At 43.1% G+C, this 24,905-nt stretch overlaps 1 protein-coding gene across 2 annotated transcripts in view; it reads left to right on the forward strand.

Moving 5' to 3' along the window:
- Ephb1 (EPH receptor B1) overlaps window positions 1-24,905 on the forward strand; it is a 402,826-nt gene that overhangs the window by 304,991 nt on the left and 72,930 nt on the right. For both annotated transcript variants that reach the window (XM_063249038.1, XM_063249037.1), the window contains 4 exons: window positions 3,396-3,520; window positions 10,690-10,852; window positions 14,551-14,659; window positions 15,501-15,565. In XM_063249038.1, coding sequence (XP_063105108.1) covers window positions 3,396-3,520; window positions 10,690-10,852; window positions 14,551-14,659; window positions 15,501-15,565 — 462 coding nt within the window. The remainder of the gene's footprint in view (window positions 1-3,395; window positions 3,521-10,689; window positions 10,853-14,550; window positions 14,660-15,500; window positions 15,566-24,905) is intronic.

Below are 24,905 nucleotides of genomic sequence, written 5' to 3' on the forward strand. Positions count from 1 at the left end.
ATCCAAGTTAAGCCATCATAAGTCAGGAACCATCTGCATACCCAGAAACTGTCTCCACTGCCTAGAGCCTGGTCCAAATAACCATCATCTCCCAACCACCATATAAAAGATCCTTCTTGGTTTATAAGGCCCCCACATTCTCCCTGCAACACAAACTAAGGTGATATCAATGGCGTTTAAATCAGATTATGTCACAGTCCTGTTGAAAATTCTCCCAAAGTCCTTGCCCACTGAGACCTCTTCTCTGCTCCAGTCATTCTAGTTCTTTGGTGCTCTCAGATCAGATCCTTTGCTCTGGCCATGCTCTGTCAAACACTTTTCCCCAGGTGTCTTAGTGTCTCATTGCTAGGACAAAATACTCAACACTCATAATTTAAAGGAGGACAAGTTTATTGCTCATGTTTTAAAGTCCATGGTAGGCAGACGAGGCACAAATGTCATGGCAGAAGGGCCTGGGCAGAAGACAGTTGCTCATCCTATGACATTCAAGAAACAGAGAGAATGGAGGAGCCAGGGAGGGAGTCAGACCTTTCCAGAACATGCCTTCAAAGTGACCTAGCTCTTCTTCTAGGTCCATCTCCTAACAGCACATTCAGCAATGCATTCACTAGCAGATCAGTGCTCTAATGAGTACAATGCCCCATGAGCCAGTCATCTTCTCAAGGTCCAATCTCTGAACAGCTAAGTAATATTCTAGATCTAAATCATAGCACCAGATATGTTCATAGCTTTCTCCCCACTTCCTCAACCCTATAGGCATGCATCTGCTTCTTAGCAAGGTCTCTCCCAGTCACCTCCTTCCCCTATGGTGGCCTTCCATCTCTCTTCCCTATGATCCACTTTTTCCATTATACTTACTGTCGTTAAACACACCATGACTTATTATTTTGTCTAGTCTCTGAACTGCACCAGAAAGTTAGCCCTAGGAGGACAAAAAAATTTCTTTTTCTTCACAGTGTTATCTCTAGAACCTGGAATGGTGACTGGCACACAGCAATTGGTCAATAATCATCTGTTAATTAAGTAATTAACCCATGCCATAATACTAAATTGGGAGGAAAAAACACACTTGATGGCTAAATCAGGATCAAAAATGATTTTGATTTGGATTAATAGGCCAAATTTAATACCATAAAGGTAATGAGATAGATGTAAATCCCTATAGATGAAAACCAAATCTACAGACAAAGGATGAAAACATTCTATGGGGAAACTAAAGGTCATACATGGCTCTGATTTCAGAATAGCAAGGACATGTTTTTGATCTGAAAGTAATTGTCATATTAATGCATGTATAGTGCACAGATTATGATAACTAGTTTTACTTTTTTTTTTTTTTTTTTTTTTTTTTTTTTTTTTTTTTTTTTGTATTCCAAACAATGGGGAAAGAATTGAGTTTGTCTCTGGGCCTCTTGGCTAAAATGGGATTTCAAAAACATGGTCCCCTTTTGGAAAAGAGCCACTTTGTATATCAGTGAGTCATTTTCATGGGAGAAATATTTGTAGTATCTGCTATTCTTTTCAGTGGAAAAAACTAGAAATGGTTTAACTAGATTCTTCAGATGTGTGATAAGTTATTCTGTGGAAGAATGAATATCCTGTGTTACCTGGATTGATAGAACTGAGACCAATGTGAAAAGACAAATTTCAGATAAGGAACAAGATTGTTAAATTGGCAAGAGGGACAGAAGTGTAGAGCGTAAGTTCCTAAAGGCAGTGAATCTTGCATCCCTGGGGGCACAGCAGGAGATTAGGAGCACATATTTGACAGATATAATTTTCAGGGAAACTGAAGACTTCATTGATGCAATCCCTCTATAAATCAGACACCGAGATGGGGTTCTATATCCAAAAGATACATTTCAGAAACAAGACAGGAACCAGGAGTATGTGGAGAGCCATCAGACCACAATGAAGGTCTGATCTCTGCAAAGGAGAGCAGATGTGAAGGAGGATTGGAGGAGAAGGACATTCTACTGCTGTGCTCTTATAAAGGAGCATTGGGAAGGCCAACAGGGAGCCTTTGAACCAAAATTACCCATCAGAAGAGCCCACGTCAAGTTGAGGTGAGTCTGCTACTCTCACTCACTGACTGAGAGCTGTATGTGGGAACCCAAGTGCAACATCAGAGGCCTCTAGTGAATAACACTCCCAGAAATAGGAACACTGAGAGGTACATTTTCACAGCCAACACAGGTGTTCTAATGAAAAACTGCAATTTGACCTTCAAAGTCTCAGAGTTCACTCTGATTCCAAGGCATCATGATGACACCTCTCACTCATTTCAGTATGGCTCTCATGACTAGGAGCATCTTTAAGACACCTGATCCGCATGCCCTGCCCCAGCAAAGGTGCTCACTGCTCATGCAACAAGTGGTGGAGAAGGTAATCTCCACTCCAGGTGACCTGCTAGCTATGCTGTGCAATTCCAGATACTGGAGGAAACCTGCTAATTTAAATTGAGGATAATAAATACTACTCGGGCAGCATCCCCAGAGAAAGCCTTGGAAAGTGGAGCTTGAGAGAGAAAACAACCTCCGTCATTGCAGAAGTGCCAGGATTAAGCAGAGCTGCTTCTAAGCAGAGCATAGACTGAGCCTCATCCCATTACCCACCTCTTCCCTTAGAAAGATAGCCCTCATTTATTATTTCCAGACTGTTTTGATTCTACTTACATTGTGTGAAAAATGTTATATCAAGAAATAAATATTATTCCCAAACAGCGATCTCCTAGTCAACTTCAAAATTCTTGGAATTATTACCCTGTTTCCAAATGTTTGGCTTGTGTATCATTTCCTTATTTATATTCATATTATATTTATTGAAAATGTCTTCATTTGGAAAATTCTGACAGTACCTCTGTTATTGGTCTACATTCATTTCGTCTTAAAGGATACCACCTGTTTTCCTTCTAACGTAAAATCTTTCATGCAGTACTAGAAAGAAATATTTTCTGGAATGTTCCTTTCTGTTGTATAGTAATTTTGCAGTGACCAGTTTTATTTACTCAGTATATCTTGCCCCAAGATCCCTTCTTTCTTTAACACTTTCTGCTCCAAAATATTCTGTTGTTTTTTTTCCTTCTATCTTTTCCTTTTATCCAGTCCTCTTTTGTTTTGAACAAGCCTTTCTCTTCTCTGCCATGAATGTATCACATCCATTCTTGCTCCTGTGCATACATGCTTTCCTCTTGCTAAATGATCATCTTTTCTCTCCTCTGTTACTCCATTCATTCTGCAAAGCCCACAGGAAGTTCTGCAGATCCAACTCAGCTGTTGAAAGAGAAAGGGGAAGGATCAAACCCAGGGGCATTTCACTGCCAACTTATCTCTGAAAGATGGCACTTCTACTGTCGGGCATCTACTCAGCTACCTTGTCTCTTCCTCTCTCCACAGCTCCTTCCACTGTTCCTATCATGCACCAGGTCAGTGCTACCATGAGGAGCATCACTTTGTCATGGCCACAGCCGGAGCAGCCCAATGGCATCATCCTGGACTATGAGATCCGATACTATGAGAAGGTGAGCCAGCTCTGCTGTAGTCTTGTGAGATCCAGGACCAGCTATGTTCCCTGGCCAGCGGAGGGCAGAAGGAGACAAGCTGGTAGAGGTGCTGGGGAAAGAGATTGGTGATGGACACCAGAAGCTCCCTGAAGAGTTGGTGGGGGCTTCCCTGGCAAAATCCTCTGAAAGTCAGGCACTCTTTTTTTTTTTTTTTTTTTGGTCTTTTTCCTTTTTCAGTCCCCTCTGTACTGGGGATTGAACTCACGACTGCCTGCTTGCAAGGCAGGCGCTTATGCCGCTGAGCTAAATCCCCAGGCCCCGTAAGTCAGGCACTCTTGCAGTAAGTCAGAAGAAAATGGGCCCCCTGCCTGCACAGTCCACTCTGTTGGAGTGGGCAGGCCCAGGGTCTTCTTTAGCCATGTATTTGCTGTAGTAATACAGATTGCTGCTGCAAAACTAACAGAGCTCCTGAACTCTCCAGGGATTTCAGTGTTTTGTAGACAAAGTTTTTGATCACTTGCCTCCAGCATAAGTTTGTTTACTTATAAATTATCTTCATATATAATTTCAATTATGTATCTGTGGAGGTTAAAAACTTATAAATGGAAAAATACAAGAATGAGGTGAAAATTAGTAGAAATAGGAATTTATGTCTTACTTCCCTCTACTGCCGTTTAGCAGCTGCTGCTGGGGGCTACAGCAGGGCATATGCTGCCAAGAAAAGGGGAATGGTGCCCTGAAGAGTTGGTCCCTGACCTATCAACAGAGGAAGAAGGCCTCTCTCCTACCATGCTAAAAGCCACAATTGCAGAAATTCCAGGAAAATACAGTGTTTTCTATACTAGCCCAATGCACCACTTATAAAAATACCAGATGCTTTCATCTATTTTTTTCAACAGATATTTACTGTGCACCTATTTGACAAGTACTGTCCTAGGTACTATCTGTGATTTATTAGCAGTCAAGTAGATAAAACTGTGTGCCTTTAGGGGGCTTACTTTCCAATAGCAGGAGGTGGATAGTGAACAATGAACTAAACAAGGATATTACACAGGATGGTAAAAAGTGAATAGTATGAAAGAAAAAAAAGCTCAGCAGAGTAAGTGAAATCAAGAGAGTCAGGTTTGTCAGAGGGGTGGTTTAAAAAAAAACCAAAATGATGAAGGTAATGTCTGGAGAAGGTAACATTTCAGCCAAGGCCTGAAGAAAGCCAGGCTGTTGTGAGGTGGTAATCAGAGAGAGGAAGAAACAACCTGTGCAAACCCTTAGGCAACATGATGCTAAGTGACTGGGCAGGAAACCGGTGCCACAGGAGGGACAGGAGCAGGGCGGTCAGTACTGTATTTGTGTCCAAGGTGTGCAAGACTCACTTTGCTTGACTTCTGAATGCATCTGAATTATGAACGTTCTCCCAAAACAAAACTTGTTTGTAAGTTGGGGACTTAACCATACTCAAGAAGGATAATGAGGATTTCAATTGGAGTAGAAGGTAGGGGCTGCTGAAGTGCGGTAGTTTCCAAACAGACTACAAACACTCAGTTGTAGAGGGTCTGGGCTGAGCCGTTAGAACAATGTAGCCACCATTGACTGACAAGGGAATCACTGTGAAAAGGGAAACATATTTGGGGTGAGGGAAAGGACAGAATTTCATCTCTGTGTCTAGATTCACAAGTAATAGCCACATAGAGATGAGAACTAGGTAGCTAGATGTGTGTATCTGGGGTTCTGGAGAGGGGATCAGATTGAAAATCTGGAAACTGCCAGAATGTAGACAATACAAGAGCCCTGAACCTCCAGTGGGTCATGGAGATAAGAGGATCAAGGACGTCCAGCCCTGCATCATGGGACCATGTTGAACAGTGGGACATGACTGCATTAGCAAACTGAAGTTCTAGTTTCTGGCACTCTCTGCAGCTCACCAGGCATGCAGCCCTGGTCAAATTACTTAATCATTCTAGGTCACAGTTTTCACATTTGCAAAATGGTAGCCTGAAAGTGAGGCCCAAGTGGGTCATCAATCCAGCCTGAGAAGAGGTGTGCCCTAAGCCAAACTTGCCAGCAAAGTGGAGGACTGGCCAGCATTCTATTCTATGTAGAGATTGCAGGAATTTATAAACAGCTGATTAAGCTAATTTAGTGAATTGGGGGCAATTTAAACCATCTGGATTCATAAGGACCCATTAGATCTAATCCACATCAAATTCAGATCCCTTATTTGTTTGACATTTTTGGCAGTTAATAAAGTAAATATTGACTTTCCAACCTGTTTTGGACTAAACTGGACCAATTGATCACTTGGTCTCATCAGGTACCAAAGTTGGCTTTAAGCGTTCCATAGAGTACAGTAAACAATGTGATGCCACAGTGATTGGCAAGAGTTTATCCAGTCTTCTCACCATACACATGAATTTCCAGCCCATGAATTTATTTAAAACAGCAACTCATCTCAGAAAATTAATAATATCTCCTTTGTGGGGACCAGTTTGGTACTAGGAACTTTATAAACATTTCTTTTTCTCTTACACCCTTATGCAAGAAGTATTAGTATCAGTTCTATGGATAAAGAAATCAATGCATAAAGAAATTAAAAACAAAATGAAATAAAAAACACTTGCCTGCGGTTAGGCAGCCAGGAAGTGAGGCCAAAGTCTTTGTCATGCAGCAGGTGGCAGTGTTGAGAAGGGGCAGAATGTATTGGAAGCCATCTGCTCCTCCTCAGCTTCTCTGCCCAGGGCACCCACACTAGTGACTGGGCTGGGGTAAAAGGCTTATTTAAGGACATGACTAGGACCAAAGCCCTGAGAATCATTCCCTTGTGTTTTGGCTTCCTGCTCACCAATGCAGCCTAACCCTTTTTCTTTACATTTAGATTTCTGCCTTGGAAAGACTATAATTAACCTCAACTTCTTATACTATGATAAAGCTTATTTTCCTGTTTTGGGCCACTTCCTTGCTTCTCATTAATTTATTCTGGTTATTAAAACACACAGACATAGCAGCTCAATGCCTGAGGCAGCTTGTACATTTAGAGACACATATTATTGTCTTTACTCCAGAGGATAGGATGCTTTCTTTAGGAATACAGATTCTTTACCAAAGCAGCAGTTCCCATTCAGTATATTACTATAGACCTCCCCTTTACTTATAGGGTACTCTATTGTGAAATCCATTATGTTGCCTTGACCATTTCCAATATGATGAAAGAAAAAGACATTAGCCTGTGAAGATATCTTGAAATAATAACCACAATAATTCATCATTTATTGAGTATCTATTATGTTCCAGACAGATATAGATATATTCAATCTGATTCTGAAAAGAAAAAGATAGAGAGATTTGAAACTAGATTTATGCAATTGATTGATGTTGGAACTAAGTCACAAAAAGGTTAAATGACTTAGCCATGACCACATAGGTCACAGAAAGGGAGTCACAGAAACAGAACTACTGACATTTTGATTATAGTTCAGTGATAGAAACTTCGGAACTCAGTATAGGAGTGGATACAGTCACGGCTTATGTGGAGCATCTCTAAATTGATGTGGTCTTGGAAATAAGAGAATTGTATCTTTTTTTTTTTTTTTTTTTTGTCTTTTTCCTTTTTATCGGTACCAGGAATCGAACTCACAACTGCCTACTTCCAAGGCAGGTGCTTATGCCGCTGAGCTAAACCTCAGCCCCTGAAAATTATATCTTAGTATTAAATGCAAACACTTGAAACCAGAACCATCTGTTTACCTGTTCCATGTAGCCATGGAATTCTGGTCTTTGGAAGATGCAAATACAAATAGAATCCAGCCCAGTAGTGTCCTGAATTTTGTCCAAATAAGCAACACTCACCATTCCTCCATCATGTATCACTTCCTCTCCCTGACAGAAGTCCCAGCCCCTTTATCTCACCCAGGAGTCATTGTAGGAGAACAGTAGCCATAGACAATGCATATCAATAGATGGGTATTCTTGTGTAGCTTTACTTATAAAACAGATAGCAGGACCATGGTTGTAGTTTTGCAACTTCTGAATATCCTGCCTAGGCCTCCTGCCCAACATTATCCTCCAGTTTGTATGAGGGACACTTTTCAATTTCAGCTCTGTAAGTAGAATCAATGAGGCTTTGGCCTCCTTCAACAGCTTATTAATAGAGAGCTCAGATGCCATCAAGCTGATGATATTCCCAGCATCTCACCCATGTTCATCTCCTTCCCCATATTAAAGCATTTCCATTCATCATTCTCTCTTGTTTACTGTCTTGTAGCACTTTTCACTCCCAGCATCAGCGCTTGTAGGCAAACCATGGGAGGAGCATCTACATCTGCTCTCAACTGTCTTAATGATTAAGTGCTTCTGTCGTACTGGCACTGAATAATAACTGTCAAGGCTAGGACAGGGTGGTTGAAGTGTGGGAAGTTTCTACCCTTTAAATTGTAAGATCATTTTCTCATAGAAACTCTTTCAGATCTTGGTAATACCTCCTGCTCAATCAGTTGGTTCAAATAACTCGGCCATGGTCCTCTGCTTATTCACATCCTTACCAGAGAGTTATTGAGAGCCCAGGCAGTGCAAGCACTGTGCTGCATGTTGGGGCACTGGGGAGAAAAGGAGAAGAGCGATGTAACCACTGCCATCATCAGCTGCAGCCTCTGTCTCTGCATACACATAAATCAGTCATAAGCAACCTTGCTCATTGGGCTCACTCATTCGCCTGGAATTGATTAATGATATTGTCGGGAACAAGAACCGATACTCATCCTAATCACTGAACTTCTTCAAGAATGTGTTAACTATAAAGTGATTATGGGTTAATGTATTAAAATTTTTTTCAGTAAAAGTTATCCAGCCAATGTTTCACTTATTTCAAAAAGTAAAAGACTCTATCTGATTCCAGAGGATTCCCAGAGATGTTTGAATTTTATAGCAATGGGATTTTAATCTTATGTGCATAGTGATGAGGCTTTCATAATTTCAGACCTCAAGTCTCAGATGTTAAAACAGAAATGACCAAAGTCCCTTCTATGGTTAAACAGCCCCTTTACTGCTGAATCCCTGATTGGTGAGTGATTCCCCTGCTGTGCATAGACCAAATGATGGATGGGCAGTGGCTCTCCAGGCAGTCTCTCCCAAAGCTGGTGGAGCACCCTCTGTGAAGATGAGGAAAGGCCTTTAGTAACATTGAACATCAGCTGGAGCTAGCCTGGAATCGGTGGCCCCCTGAGACTGCTTCTGAATCACAACCATGGTCCAGCTACCTGTTTTATGATACCCACACTCTAGGTATGCTAATTACTTGCAGGCTCTGAACCCTTTGCTTTTGCATGTTTTATTCTGTTCTCCCTTTCCACAGTTATCCATGTGGGTCATTTTTGCATCTTTCCATGACTGGACTCATGTCACCCTTTCACTCCCTTGGAATGGTTCTCTTCAGATATCTGAGCTTGTTTATGCCCTTGATGTCTCCCACAGCCCCCTGAGTGTCAGTCAATACTGCTGTCATCTTCTGTTTATTTTCTAATCTACCCAACAAGACACTGTGTCCTCAGAAGGCAGTAACCACACCTTTGCACTCACAGCTCTCACATGCACTGAGATACGCGAATGTGCCATACATGTAGCTGTCTGGCTGGATGGATAACTGAATATACATCAGGTCATCTCTGCTTTCGCAAAACAGATGTTTTCATATTTTAAGACAGTGGGAATTTCTTATTTATTTACTTTATTGTTTTGTCTTGGTTCAATTAGCTGAGTTTTTTCTGTTATTTGACTGAGGATGTGATTTACAGACCTCTGGTCATGCAGCTTGCTTCTCATTTGTCGCCTTGCTTTTTGAATCACTGTGACCAGAACTTACAACACTACTGCAGATCTGCACAGGGGAACTATGGGGTCTCCCTGTAGTGACTCAAGCTCTTCATTTTCACTGAGGTCATCATTTCATTCCAGGACTCATTATGTAGACAAGGGAAGGCACGGATGCTAACACTAGGCTCTTGTTTCCTCACACTTAGAGACAGCCCAGCAACTTTGCAGAGAAAAAATGTGTTCAGATGAAAACAATTAGAGACCAGGCTGTGAGTGAGATCTAAACTGGAAATACAGCAGTGAATGGGTTAGGATAGGGACAGAGGCCATCCTAGAAAGGAGGCCTTGAGAAACTTTAACTAAAAGAAGGCCTGGTGGGCAGGGTGTGGGCTCTGGGGAGACATCAAGGCTACAGAATTAAGGGAACTGAGAGAGTAGAATTGACTTCTCTTTATGAAGGGCTTGTAAACCTAGACTTAGCAGTTTCTCATTTACTTGAGACTTTTAAGGAAAGTCAAGGGAATCTTTAAGAAAAACAAGTTGGCATTGGATGAAGTAAGGTGAGAGGGGAACATTAGAAAAGATGGGAAGCCACAAAAGTCCAGGCACCAATCCTATGTTATATAAGATCACCAGCAAAGACGGAAAGCACCCCTTTAAAAGCACCTGTGATAGGTCAAAGAAGCAGAATAAAAAAATACAAGCAAGTCTGTGAGCAGCAGAAGATACACACGTGCAAATAAGGATCATAAAAGGGCAGAAAGTGTAGGAGAAAGAGACAGCAAGGTGTGGCTAACCACATGAGCAGGGCAGGCGTAAGGACACAGAGAGAAGAGACTTGCTCTGTTTAGATGCTGGTGGCAGAGCGCTAAGGACTGAGTACCCAGACACAGGCCGAGGAGAAGACAGAGGAAGAGAGAGAGGCAGTGCAGAATAACCTCAACTACTTTAGCCGAGAAACAGTAAAGCCATTTGCCTCAGCACTTGAAGAGACTTAAAGAATGAACAGGGATCTTGAGAAGGGAGAGAAGAGCCTGCAGCTCAGCAGAAACAGGACAGAAACAAGCGAGCAAGCAGCAGATGGATGCTGCCAGATCTGCCTCTGCCGAGGTCAGAGTTTGACAAGGCTGTGCAAAGCAGGATGGTATGGGTAGGAGAGGACCATGAGCCTCCTTGCCAGGCCCTGAGAGCTCAGTCCTTTCAGCCCTCACATGGTCTCATTTTACACACCCTTGGCCCAGGCCAGACTGTCCTCATTCTGGAGGAGGCAACTTCTCTCAGATGTGTAAGACTGAGAACTGATGGGACCTGAGTGCTCCAGAGCAGAGCAGACTTGGGATACAGTGCTCATAGCAGGCTTGTGACCCCTTTCCCTTGTTCTTCTGCAGGAGAACAATGAGTTCAACTCCTCCATGGCCAGGAGCCAGACCAACACGGCCCGAATTGATGGGCTCAGGCCTGGTATGGTGTATGTGGTTCAGGTGCGCGCCCGCACGGTGGCTGGCTATGGCAAGTTCAGTGGCAAAATGTGTTTCCAGACTCTGACAGATGGTAAGTCAGGGTGGGGTGAGGATGGGTGGAGATAGTGATGTGGGCAGAGGGCAGGCAGTGGGAGCGGGGACCAGCCCTGATGCAGCTGCAGTCACAGTCCAAATGCAAGCTGCCTGAAGGGTTTGCCTCCCAGCAGAGTGACACAGACTTGCTTGATGCCTGTATGTTGTCTGCAGTCTGGCTCATCTCTCTCCTGACCTCTGATTGGGTCTTCCTTTCATAGGCTCTGTGCCACGCATTTTTGGTTTGCCTTAGCACTATAGTGAGACCCAATCATGTCTCATGGTGCCCTTTCTTTCGCTTCTCTGGGGAGACCAAGGCACCTGTGCTGTTTTATTTTTATTCCCTTCTTACGCTTTTGTGCTTGGGGGTCTGGAGCTGAGCTCCCAGCCTAAATGCATAAGCCTGGATCTCCGAAAAGGAAGCAGAGACAACATTTGCGATATGGCAGTATTCAAACGCTAGGATCTTAGCACACCTGGGGCAACTTCCTATATGACCTGCAGTAGGTCCTGTTCAGAGACAGTGGCTAAGTCTTTGGAAGACCAGGAAGTCTTCTGGAAACTTCTATTTTGGAGCTTTTGAGTTCCCCGTTATAATCATTTCCCCAGCTCTTTGAGACTGCTTCCTTCATTAGTTCTAAAACTTTGATTCTGTCTAGTCTAAGCATTGTGCATGGGTCTGTCTGGCACTGTTTTCAGAGCCACCTGCGCTTACCATAGTTCATTCATTCATCTATCTGCCTACCTACTGGTTTACTTTATTTATGAGCTGCTTCCAGATGATTTTCCAAATGTCTGCTATTCCTGACTCCCCAAATTGAAAGCCTTTTGTTTTTCCTTTGTTAGTTAGCTTACATAAAAAGAAAGTCTTCTTTTTAAATAGCATTTAATTTTAAGGCCCACACACTTAGACTGAGTGGTCAGTAGGACTTGAGGTTGATATCAGTTCACATTATACTTTTTAATGATTTTTAAAACTGCCGCTGAGTGTTCTGGTGTGAGGACTGTGCCATAAGGAGAGCAGCAGCTGCCCCAACTGGGGTCCCCACATGATGCCCCCTGCTTCCCAGTGTTCCACACCTGGATGCTTTACTGTAAACTGGCTGGCCCCCGTGGAATTGAAGTTTCCAACCTGTTTTGAGTTTATTTTAGGTGAATTTTCTCTTATGTTTTGAGGATGGAGAGATGGGGTAGAAAGGTGAGCCAGTTCATTGAGATTAATAATGCTGCTGGGATGGAAAGAATGCAGGCTGTCTGCTTTTCCCTGAAGGACTCGTCCCCTCTTTGCACCTCACTTACCATCTAGATTTATAGGCACTTTGGCGTCAGAAGGTACACAAGATTAAAAGCCCAAAACTCAAAATGCTCTGAGCACTGGTCTCTTGGCAATTCTGCTAGACAAATCAAAAAGTAACAAATTTCTCCCAAGAAGGCTATTCCTTTTACATTTGGCAGTTAAGTTTTGTAGACCCAAGAGGGGCGAGATATAAGAGAGTTCTGGTAAGTGGCCAAATTTAGGAGTATTCATCTTAATGATGGAGGTTCACACATTGGTAGTGATTATGATCCCTGAGACTGCAGGTCCATCTGCAGTGCAAAGGTGAGTCTGAAGGTTGACCGACCAGTAGGGGCGTGTGGGGTTCCTATCCAAGTCACTGGCCACACTTTGTGTGAGTGACCACTACGTGGGGCATAGCCTCCGGGGCCCAGGCTGCCCTTGGCTACAGTATGCTGACCTTTGATATAGTAAACTGACGTTTTTTAACCATTCAGATTTCATATTACTTTATGAAGTTTTTAATTTATAAGCCTTTGTTAAGAACTCTTCACGGTGATCCCCTGCCCTTTATTTTTGGCCTGATTTTTTTATTTTTAAATACACATTGTCTTAGTTATTTTTCTCATAGCTCATCGTTACTTTTCTTATGAGACAGAGTACCTAACACCCAAAGTTAAAGCAGGAAAAGTTTATTTCAGCTCACAGTCTGTAGAGATTTCAGCCCGTAGGCAGCAGGCTCCAAGGCAGGTTGGCATGGCAGAGTGACATCACAGAGAAAAAACAGTCCATGGCAAAGCAGGCAGGAGAAAGTGACACAGCAAGCAATGGCAGTAAGCCTGCCTTCTTTCCGTTCCTTTATATTCTATCCAGGCAAGCCTATCATTTGGTGCCACCCACACCCTGGGTGGAGCGTCCATTATCCACCCTTTTAATCCTAGTATCATACCCTTAATCTACATTCACACACCGGAAAGCCAGCCACTTCTAAAAAGCCCCACTGATGACCACATGAAGCTTTGGAGGGATGCAAGCTTTCTAGGTGCAAGCTATAACACACATCTTACAGAAAGCTCTCAATTAAGGGCCACTGAACGTTTACTTTCAGTCTTTCTAATTGATTTCTATTGAGTGAGGAGCTTCACAAGCCAATAGCTTTGCTTTTATAAGTCTCTTTCTCCAACCACATAGTTGAGGATGACCTGTAAACATGGCAGAGCATAGAACTACGAGAGCGCTGGTGAACCATGCAGATACCCTGCTATTTACCAGAGACTCTAATCCAGTAGGTCTCAAGAGGGGCCAGAAATAACAATTGCCAAGCAATTGCGCTCGTGGAATCCTGGTGCCTGTCATGGGGAATCCCACTTTAATAAGAATTGTCCTAAAGATTGCCAGATAATGTATAAGATGACAAGTTCAATTTTAATTTAAACTAAACAACAAATAGTGCTTTAGTATGAATATTTCCCATCCAATATTTGGGGCATATTTATAATTAAATAACATTCATTGTTTGACTGAAACTCAAATGGAACTGATAGCCTTTTACTTTTATTTGCTATTATCTGACCCCCTAATTATAAAAGAATTTAAACAGCTCAGTCTCCTATTGCCTGGGGTCAAACATTAGATAATGATTCCCTAACACTAGTGAATGGAAAACCACAATAGTAGTGATGGCCTGCAGGGCCAAGTAGTTTATGTGTATTAAAAAGAAAATTAGTATTGTGGGCATCCATGATAAGTCAGACACCAAAATGTTCGCACCATTTGATCTGTATCTTTTCAACAGAGAAGAGGTCTGAGGGTCAGAGAAGCTAAATAACTGGCCCAAGCTCCCAAAGATTACACTTGGAAATGCCAGGGTTTGGACAAACTTTGTCTGCCTATGTGATCCCTGGGCTTCCCCTTCTTTGTAAAATGCAGCATTGTTTTAACATTCGCTAGGTGGTCAGGGGATGGGCTGGTTCTTCATCCTCCACAGCACCTGGCGTGGTGCTGGTTGACTACAGACAGCTTCAAATATCTGCTCAGTGACTGTGGACAGTGCTGCATTTCAAGAGCCTCATGTTTTCAGAGATCCCTCAGCAGCAGTTTATATCATTTCTCCATTGGACTTCTCCTTAGCATGGCTGACTGTCCTTTGAGGGAACTTTGAATGGGACAACAGAAATTGGGGGTCATCTCTGCTCCAGAGACAAGTGTCAGCTCCAAGTTCCCAGATTCTCCCTGTCACTGTTGTTTTGCTTTTATTATTATCTTTCTCCTTTGATTTTGGTTGTTTTTGTTTATTGGTGACTTAAAGATTACTCTGAATCATGGAAGCTGTAGCATATATATTCTTCAGTATCATGCACTGGGTGCTAACTGCATGCAAAGGGCCTTTGAGAGGATTCTAATGTCACTTTCTCACCTAGATGATTACAAGTCGGAGCTGAGGGAGCAGTTGCCCCTGATTGCTGGCTCAGCAGCAGCAGGGGTCGTGTTTGTCGTGTCCTTGGTGGCCATCTCCATCGTCTGCAGCAGGTAGGCCCTCCACTCTCATCTCGTCCCCTTGGGCCCAATAAACCCTTCTCCATATGCCCTTCCCTGTCCCCAATGCAAGCCTCTCCCAGAATATGCAGAACAGACAGGACCTGACCACTCACAAACACAATCTTCACTCCATCACAATGCATGGACCACCTAGAAATCTCCAGATTATTTATTTTCTCTGTGCCTGGGATAAAATCCTCTATGGGAGCTGGGAAAGGCTATGAGTAAACATTATCCATCCTGCAACTTCATTTTAGCCAAGACTTTTAGCCCCCCTCACACTCAGCAGCTTTTCAGAGTGACAGTCACAAAATTGCATTTGACCCACTGGAGCATCACTGTCAGCATACAGTACATCCTCTGGTTAGAGAGCTCAGGCCCTCTGTGGCAAGTAAAAGGCAGGCAGGCAGGAGAAAGGGTGAGAAGGAGGAAAGAGGAACTCCAAGCTCTACACAAGAACTGGCCCTGAAGGCCTTATGAATTTTTAATACTGTTTGCTGTAGCCTTGAGTGGTTAGCCCAGATATGTACTTTTTGCAAAGCCCTGTAGTTTACTTGCTGCCAAGTAGCTCTGTAGTGTGACCTGAGCATTGAAAGGAACCCTCCTTACCTGTGTCCTCTTACTGGGCCCACAGTGGACCAGACTTTTGTAAGACTATGACTTGAAGGCAGATGCAACTGCCCACATTGGTGAGTAGCTGTCAACCAGAATGCTGGGCAGGGAAAGAGCAAACCCTTAAATTGAGGGTTACCCAGTTCCCAGGGTAAACCCACCTGGACATGAAGCCTGGGTACATCCCTGCTAAGAGGAAACCTCTGTTCTGTATCCACAGGAAACGAGCTTATAGCAAAGAGGCTGTGTACAGTGACAAACTTCAGCATTACAGCACAGGCCGAGGTGAGTAGAAAGCACACATCCACCCCCTGACACTTGGAAAGCCATTGAATCAAGCAGCCTAGTGTGGACAGAGCGCCTTCAGCCCACAATGGATGATCCAATGGAAAGTCACCTACCAAACTCAGTACCCAGGCAGTTGCTGCGTTTTGCAGGTCCTCAGGGACCACAGGCTACCTGATTCATCTTCCAACTGCTCTTTGGGGGGACTCACGGAAGCCTGATGGATAGATTACCTTTTGCCGTGATAAGCTCATATAGGACACCAGGAAAAGATTGGGTGTAGCAAGTCAATGAATCCCGAAATCAGACTCAGTGGGAAAAGACGGAGGGTTCTCTATTAACATCTTCTGCCTTATCTTATCCAATGGAGCGGCTGGGGAATGTGTTAACCAAATTCACAGATAAGCCATAGAACATGAATGCAGGGAATTAAAAAGATAGCAGAGCCCAAGAGGCCAAAATGCTGGGATATCTCCTGAGTGTCTTCTTTTTAAACAGTGCCTTTGAAAGTTTTTCTTATTCATTGTCCTCCCGTCTCGCTTTTTTAAGTCAATGTATAAAAAGTATTTTCATAAGTAAAATTTCTCTGTGCCAATGTGCATCATAAAGTCCACTACCAGAACTTTTCCTTCCACTGAGTGATTATAACATTGCAGGATCTAAAATATATCCCACCAGGTCAGCTGGGCCACCTGCCTGCTTCCAGAAGCAGCACACCTAAGTCCTTACTGCAGCTCGAATCTGTTTCTAGATAACTCTTTTAGGATTCTGCAGATGCCCTCTGAACTCTGCCCCAGTACTTTGCACTCTGCTCTGTCACAGGCTTCCTCTGCAAACTGCATCTCCCCCCAACCCTCCAACCTCAGTGGAAACACTTTTCTCTCTGATCACTTAGCAGTGAACTCTGCAGACAGACCTCAAGATGCACACATGAAACATAACCTCACTGGGGGATTCTTCAGGACAGGAAAGTGGACTCTAAGGCCAGAGCTCTGACAGACCACACTGCTGCCCTTTGCCAAGGTCACCTGGGGTTGGAAAGTGACACTGGGATGTTCATAGCAGCAGCTATGCCGTGAGGAGCTTGTGTCGTGGTGCTTCCAGTGCTAGTTTTGACTGTACTCTGTAGATGTGGCTTTCAGCCCAAGATCAAGACTGCCAAGCGTTCGTAGAGGACCAAGCCCCTGGTAACTGGGCTGTTTTGAGACCAATGACCACTGAGAGGAGCTGTGGGGTGCTGCAGCTCCTGCCCATGGTAATTCAGCAGCTCAAAGGGGACCTCCTCTGAGACTGCATGTGTACCTCTTGGTACACTGAATCCTGTTTGTCCCTCTACTACTCTCTCAGACTCTGGGCATCCTTTGCTACTCATTTCTGCGGGAGGACCCCTACTGTGTCCTCTCATTTCTTACATGCTGGTCTGGACTCTACCTTGCTACAGAAGTTGCATGTGCCTTCATTCAGGTTAATCCATGCTCACTGTTTCTAGTCAGGTCCTCAGCTTCGCTAGCTGGAAGGCAAGGGCTTTGTGTACCTGATTCCCAGTGATATGCAGCACTGCCTCAGAATCATCCCAAGGGGTTTCTGTTTCTCCTGGCTTCCCTGCCTCTATCTTAAGCTTCTGACATTGACTCTCCATCCACTCTCGGCCTCCTTCTTGCCAGTATAAGGCACTATAAGGTCATTTTTAGATCTGGGATCCTCTGAACTGTGTGGACAAAACATTTAGAAATGGTCATGTCAACCTGGAAGAAGAGTCTATGGGAATAGAGAATTGGGTTCAAAGAAGGAATCTCACATGGAAGTCTACAGATACTCAAATGTACCCTAGGGTGAGTAGGACAAGAGGTCTCTTTCAAAAGACATTCAAGCTAAGCTCAAATACCATCCCTTCAGGTGGTCACAGAGATCTCCAAGCATCAGCAAGATAGAATATGGTACACCTTTAGCTACTGCAACCTGCATCCTGGCTCTTCTGATCTTGAGGAGTAGCTCTGCTGGGCTACCACATGGCAACCACATGTAAAAAGCTGATTCTAAATACAGCCACCTTGGGGGTGCCACATTATTTTTAAACCCAACAGAAAGAGGGTTTCCTGGTCATGATTTAGTCACTATTCCTAGGTCTCAAATGGACCCAGAGTTCTGCAGAGGTCTGAGTCCATTTCTTTGACTACCTTGAAAGTCTGCATGCTGTATAAATATCCTTTTCCTCTACTCATCACTGTTCTGTTTTTTCCAATCGCTGACACCTGGCTCTTTCTTATGCCTGGGTTCCGTAAGCACATAGTCTCATGCGTTGAATTGTATTCATGCATTTTTCGCTTGTGAACATCTGTCTTCTTGATGAAAGCTTTTACAGTACTGTTGCAAAATCACTATCAAGGGACTATGGAGCTGAGGGAAGGCTCAGCACACAAACAATCAAGGAGAAAAGTAACTCTCTGATGGCAGAAAGGCCTGGCCAAAGAGGAAGTAGAAGCATGAGTGATGGGTTACAGAAGGCCTCCTCTGTACCCTGCTTTGAAGACTTTATTCTGATAGTTCATTTAAATACATCTGACCCTCACAGCCACTCTAGGAGACAGGCGCAAATTGAGGAAGGTTAAATTACTTCCCCAGGCCACTCAGCTCCCTAATAGAAGAGATAAACTGAGAACCTTCTGGTCTGACTGCAAAACTCATGTTCCCTTCACATTGCAGAGACTGAAGGCACTTGGTCTTGAGGAGCAGCTCCAAGACCAATCCCAGATACACAGCATGGTGGTCTGTGAGTCTGCTCTTTGAATCCTGTACCTAAACCCAGAAAGCTCAATAATGCCTGATCTTGAATCTGTGCATCTAACTTTACCTGCACCAACACATTTACACACCTCTTTGGTGTGTGGACAAAAACCTGAAACCCTGAGGATCACTTGACCCAAGAGTAGCAGAAAATCTATAGCAGCTTCTCAGCTCTACTCACCAGTCCTCAAGAAAGGCCCATCTCTGTCTCCCACAGGCAGAGCACAGGGCACTTCAGAGGAACTGATGGCCCGTATCTTCCCAGAAGCTTCTATCAAATAGATGCAAAGACTGAGGGAGACAAAATGAAAATGTGTGCAGTTTCCCTTTCCTCATCAGTCAAAGTGTAGCAGATCTAGAAAATTTGAGAACACCCTGTGGACTCCACAAGCACTGTTTAGAACTTGGAGCTTGGGGAGCAGGAATGTAAAGGGCCTCTTGGATTTGGATAGAAACAGACTAGCAAGAAGGTGGCCTGGGAAGAGAGCATGCTAATGTGATGCTGGATATTCTGATTAAGAAACTGTTAGCAGGTGAACGCTTGTTTAAGAGTGAGTGGGAGGAAGTATAGGCTTCCCAAGTCTAGGAAGAGGTTAGGAGACTTTGTGTTCTCCAGTTCCAGAAAGTGCTAGCTGACTAAAAATTACCAGGACAGAATAATCTGAGTAGGTTACAGTAGATCTGAGAATCTAGAAAAGAGATGGCTGATGTTACATTTAGGAAATCCAAGCTGGTACTGAGAGAGCTTAGGTACCACTTGTTGAATAATGGCTGACAACTCCCTGACTACTACTAACTTGGGAGGAGTGAGTAGGGGTGTGGAGAGAGGGAGGGATGGGCTTATTAAGGGGTCAAGGGCTTTCATAAAGAAGCTCTAATGAAATCACCTCCATACAGGTAACTGTTGATAAAATCACAGGCCAACTAGTTTGGTTAAACTTGGAGAAAATCACAAATAAATGGGGTATGTGCCCAGGGATTGAAACAGGCAAACTCTGTTTTACTTAATGCAAGAGGACAGGGCACAGAGAATACAAAAATGTGAACTCAGCTCCAATCCAACAGTTGAAGACTATGAAGGAGATAGGTCTGGGCATTTAAACTTGAATTCAGTGATTACTGGGAACCAATGAAGATTCATTAAGAAAAAAATTGTAAGTACCTGTTCCTATCTACTAAGGTTACACACGTAGTAAATTCAAGAGAAACTGAAGATGTAATGAATCTTTATTTTGTCTAAAATATTTTATGATCTCTTAAGAGAAAATATTGTTAATCAAATACTGAACTTGTCTTCAAACCCAAAGAAAAGTGAGTTGGTTACTGTATCAGCCAGAAATTCCCTGGTGTTATTCTGGTACTTGTCCTATCCAATCTCTTATTTGTTTGTTTTTTAACTTCATGAGTCAGATGCAAGCACAGGGATGCTGATCGAATTTGTAGGTAACAGTTGGAGAACATAACTAACACCATAAAAGACAGAATCAAAATTCAAAACTTATTCAACAGCTTTGAATGCTAATTTGAAATCTGCAAGACAAAATGTTAGCAGGATAAATCTGGAACCTAGTGTTTAGGTTAAAACAAACATGCAGCAATACAAATAGGAAGAAACCTGACTTGCTATTTATTTACGTGGGGGGAAAGATTTGAATATTTAGTTCACTACATGCCTAGTATCAGTGCCATTACAGTTTCAGTGATATTAGAAATCTAAAATATAGATAAATTTAAAGAGCAAAATAAAAAGATGATAGGAAATGGGAAGGTAGACTTGGAGATAGGAAAGGTTCTGGGGATGGAGGTCTGTCTGACTCTGGGATCCTGATTAAGTTTGCACTCAGAAGAGATGACACACAGACAAGATATATCCTATGCTGCCAAGAATGCATCCTATGCTGGTGAGAGTGATGGTCTTGGTTCTGGAGTCACCATTTCAAGAAGGAGAGAATCTACAAAGTCTGAGAAGTGACAAGTCCTGGCCTATTACTGCAGAGACCTGGGAAGTCCAGTGTCTGGTGCTGAGGATGCCCAAGCAGGCACATGGATGTCATCATCAAGCAAAAGACCCCTGGGGTAAAGGAAAGAGGTGTTATGCTTCCTGGGTTGTGTTTGACTCCTTGTCAAAACACTGTGCCCTTGCTTGGAGCTGTCCAACAGAGAGTGTTCTTTGTAGGCAGTGCCAAGATTACTTACCCAGCTACTATATTCTGGGTACATTTAAGAACTTAGGAGAATGCAGCATGCTGTGTGCAGGGACCCTAACTTGTAAGGCAGGGTGTACTGCTTGGAGGAAGGAGATTACTGTGACCATTTGGCTGCCTCTTCTGGAAGGTAATAGGAGCATTCATAAATGATTTTAAGTCAGTGAGGACCTTTGGGCACATGAGGAAAGCTCCTTGGTACATAAAGGTGGATGAGTTTATAGTGGGTGCTTGTTAAATGTCAAATAAATTTAATGACCTAGATTCACCTGTGTGTCTGCTGCTGGCTGTGAGCCAGAATGTCTAGAAACAGTGTTAACCCTTTTGAGGCCTAAGATCATTAGCTGTTGCCTTTGGGTTCCTAGCAGGGTTTCAGTGATCCAGAACCAAGGAGCTTTGCCCAGAAGGATCTGCTGTCCTGGACATTGAATTTCACAAAGCAGAGAAATGTGAAACATCTTTTCCTGAAATACTTTCCTCAACACGAGACCCCTTGTAGTCTACTGTCCTTTCCTAGTAAACAGATACAATGGTGGTTTTAGGGGCAAATCTCAAAAATATGGTAAAACCCCTAATCAGAAAGAGCTAGGGAGATCTTTCCTCAGATTTATTGATTTTGCACTCTGCCTTGTATTCTATACTGTGGTCCCATCGTGGATTATTTTTTATACTCAGGGTCTGAGCACACCTGATCTCAGTTCTTTCATGGAAAGAGAGAGCCACCCTTTTGTCCTGTTTGTGGCCATCAGAAATAGGAAGAGTCAATTGCTCTGGCAGTAGAGTTTCCTTCCTAAAGTTTATTACCTGGTTAATAGTAACACATGATTTGTGTTAGTCAGTTTTTCCATTGCTGGGACCAAATTCTTGATATCCACAACTTAAAGAATGAAATAAATCATTTGGCTCCCAGTTTTAGAGATTTTTACTCCATGATTGATTGGTTAGAAACAGCATGGCGGAAGGTTATTTTGTCCTACTTCTTCTGCTGTTCTCATTGCTGCATTCTTACAAGCTGTTGGCATATACCCTCACTTAACTAACACAACAATCTCATAGCCATTTTCCATTCCAGAATCCCTTCCCTACGAAATTCCTTACATGTGAATACTGCAATCTGCAGCAAAATGAGGTCCCCAATGTCCTATTCTCTGTTCTCCCCTATTGATGAACCAGCTACCAGTTCTGTGTGTTCATTTGCATCAATCGTAATTGGTAAACAGGCTCTTGAATACTAGTGTGAAGACATTATTTCACCCCATGCCTCTGCTCTCACTCTCCCCGTCCATGTGATGCCAAACCTCTGACTTGGGCCTCAGAATGCTCCAATCGTATTCCTCCTGCAAGTTCATGTGCATCTTACTTCCAGTTTCAACCCAAATCCTGGTGCTCCTAGGATTCTGATCTTGCAGACTGAAATCCACAACCTTCTTCCTTCTCTAGTGTCCATTGCATTTGCAACCACTTCCCTGGGTGGGTGTCTGACAAGGTCATCTAGCACTATTCTCTGGTTATTTCACATCTTGTCCACCCAAAGAACTTCAAGAGTTTTGTTTTTTGTAGCACAGTGTAGGTCAGGCACCGAGTCAGAAATGAGAAGAAGGAAGGTTGCTCAACACACTGAGGCAGAGGATTGGGGGAAGACTGGGTTTTGTGCTCAGATCCCTAAACAGTACCTTCTTGTGCTTAGTTATCTGGAACAAAATAGTTGAGTCACAAAGATGACAGTCTGCCTCGGATCCAGAATGAAGCATAAGGAAGTACACTTTCCCTTGCTTTCCCATGACTGTCCAAACCTGCTGGGGTACAAAGATATAATGATTTAACCTAATATAAGGCAATCCTTCTCTGAAGCCAGACTGGGGGATTCTAGAAATTTTCTGCCATCTGGAAGCTGCCTACCTCTTTCTGGAAACCCTAAACACCTTCATGGGTGAAACCTCCACTGACCACACATATCCATGTTACTGATTTTCTACTTTCTGAATGTATAGGAGGCCTGCAGGGGAGCAACCAATGTTTTCCCTTCAGCTTTAGTCCCCAGATATTACCAACTGTTTAGAACTCTCCCTTTCTCAGCCCTTCTGCTCTTCCTGGAATCTGGCACTTGTAAATGATCTCATCACTGACTTTTGAAATCCTCCATGTATAATTTTGGGAATCCCAGAGCTCATCCCAGCCACTTCTCTGCTTAAGAGCAACTTGATCTACTGACAGAGGTCCTGAGACAATGGCCATGAGATTTTTCTGCTTCCAGAACTGCTCTATGTGATACAGGAAGGCTGTAGATAGTGGTTACATCATTTCCCTATAGATCTGAATATTGAAAGCCTTGGTTAATGCTTAAGATTTATCAATTCCCCAAGAACTCTCGTCTTTTAAGGGTTTAGGCAATTCAGGCTATGACCCAGCCGTAGCATAAGTGAGTTTTGAGCTCACAAAAGAAATGTGTCCAAGAATTAGATCTTTAACAGATATAAGTAAACTAGATCATACAATTGAATACATTTTTCTTTCTCAGGACACTAACAGTCCATTTAATTTGATATATACTGTAACATTTCTTTATGGAAGATATGTAATCTATGATAAAAATGAAACTCTGAAATATTACAAATATGTTAACAATATTAATAATAATATTAATAGTGTGAACCATGCTATACATTATTATATAAAATGCCTTCCATTATAGGGATATATTGTATCTGATGTTATTACTGCCACTAATAATATTTCCCCCACACTCATAATCTGAGAATGTCTTCTGAGCTCCATTTCCTAGTGTTTTGCTGTGCTACACTCGGCAGCTGACTCGAATTCCTTGTTCACTGTCTGGTGATTCATTGCACTAAATACCATTTTCCTGATAATTAAAAACTGCTCACTGGCAAGTGGGAGCAGGAACAGGCTGATGCAGGATTTATGCAGAAACACAAAATGAACCAAAAGACAAATGACCTGTTCTGCCTAGCTACGGGCATTTTTTTCCACTCATCATCTTCTGGGACTTGAGAGCCTCGCTGCACTGCAGGAGAGCAGTCTGGGGAGATGTGCCACTCCGAGGTGAGGTGGGTGAAGGGAGAACTGTTATGTGCATGTGCTCAGCCAAATTGCTCTCTCTATTTAGAACACATACACTGCTGCTGTCAGCCAGAGCAACTGGGCCAGGGCCATCTCTTCCACTGACCCTATCGGACCTTAGTAAGAGGAAATAGGTTGAATTATGTTAGACCTTGATTTCACTTTTCAGTTTTCCTTCCTCAACATGACAGTGCTTTTTTCAGCTCAAAGAAAATAAGCACTGACCCCCACTGTTGCAGAGATGCAGTAATTAGGATGCTCAGTCTAAACAGACACTCTACTGCATCACCACTCCTGAGCTCTAGCCTGCCTCCTTGGATTCTGGTGAATTCTTAGTGATAAACATGGCCAATGGCCTGAAAACAGCAGCCATGACTGAAATCACACAGACACATAGACACAGACACACAAATGTGCACACATGCACGCACACATATGTGTGTACATATACACAAATATGTGTGTACACATATACATACACATGCACACACACATGCATGCACCCCTTAATTCTACAAGCCAGCAAGGCAGCAGACCTCTCTTTGGGAGTAAACTGCCTCTGTCATTCTAATACAAACTTTATCCCATGTGGGTGCGCTTAGTCACACGCTATAGTCCTAAAGAATAAAGGTATCAATAGGTGAGGCCTCTCCCTTATGGGAATAACTCTTTCCCCAAACTGGCTGGGGCCAATATCTGTAAAGCTCATTAACTCAGAATCCTTTCCCATTCATCCTTGTATATGTCTTTACTTGCAAACCATTCATTATAGCACATTCTAGATTGTTTAATTAGTTTCCATGGAAGAGCTCCTGTAGGACAGCTTAGCATACATCTTTAAAAGCCCTTGATCTAAAATAACAAGGTAGTTATTTTTAAAGTAACTAATATAACCCTAAGCAGCTTACATCCCCACTGCCCACCCAGCCTCGCTTCCCCTTCCTGCCTCCCCAAACACTTCCTCGCACAGTTTACTGATAATGGTAATGAGTCTATTAGTCGAGGAGTTTGCCCCCTTCAACAGGCTCTGTGCTGCACCTGCCACTTGCAGTAGGGTCTTTATTTTTACAGCCACCATAGGAGGGAGGTGTTTTTTCCTCTGCTGACAGTGGAAAAAACTGCTAAGAGGACAGTTTTGCAGGACAGTAGACAGCTTTGGCCTTCTGACTTCACCTGTAGGCCCCAACATCTGGGCCTTCGCCTCCTCTCATGCCGCACAGAATTTGCAGAGGTCATGGCTTATTGACACTGACTCACTATCCCCCCTCACT

The sequence above is a fragment of the Cavia porcellus genome, unplaced genomic scaffold (genome assembly GCF_034190915.1).
Source record: "Cavia porcellus strain 051 isolate PalLab524CR breed Dunkin Hartley unplaced genomic scaffold, mCavPor4.1 scaffold_5, whole genome shotgun sequence".
NCBI classification, from domain to species: domain Eukaryota; kingdom Metazoa; phylum Chordata; class Mammalia; order Rodentia; family Caviidae; genus Cavia; species Cavia porcellus.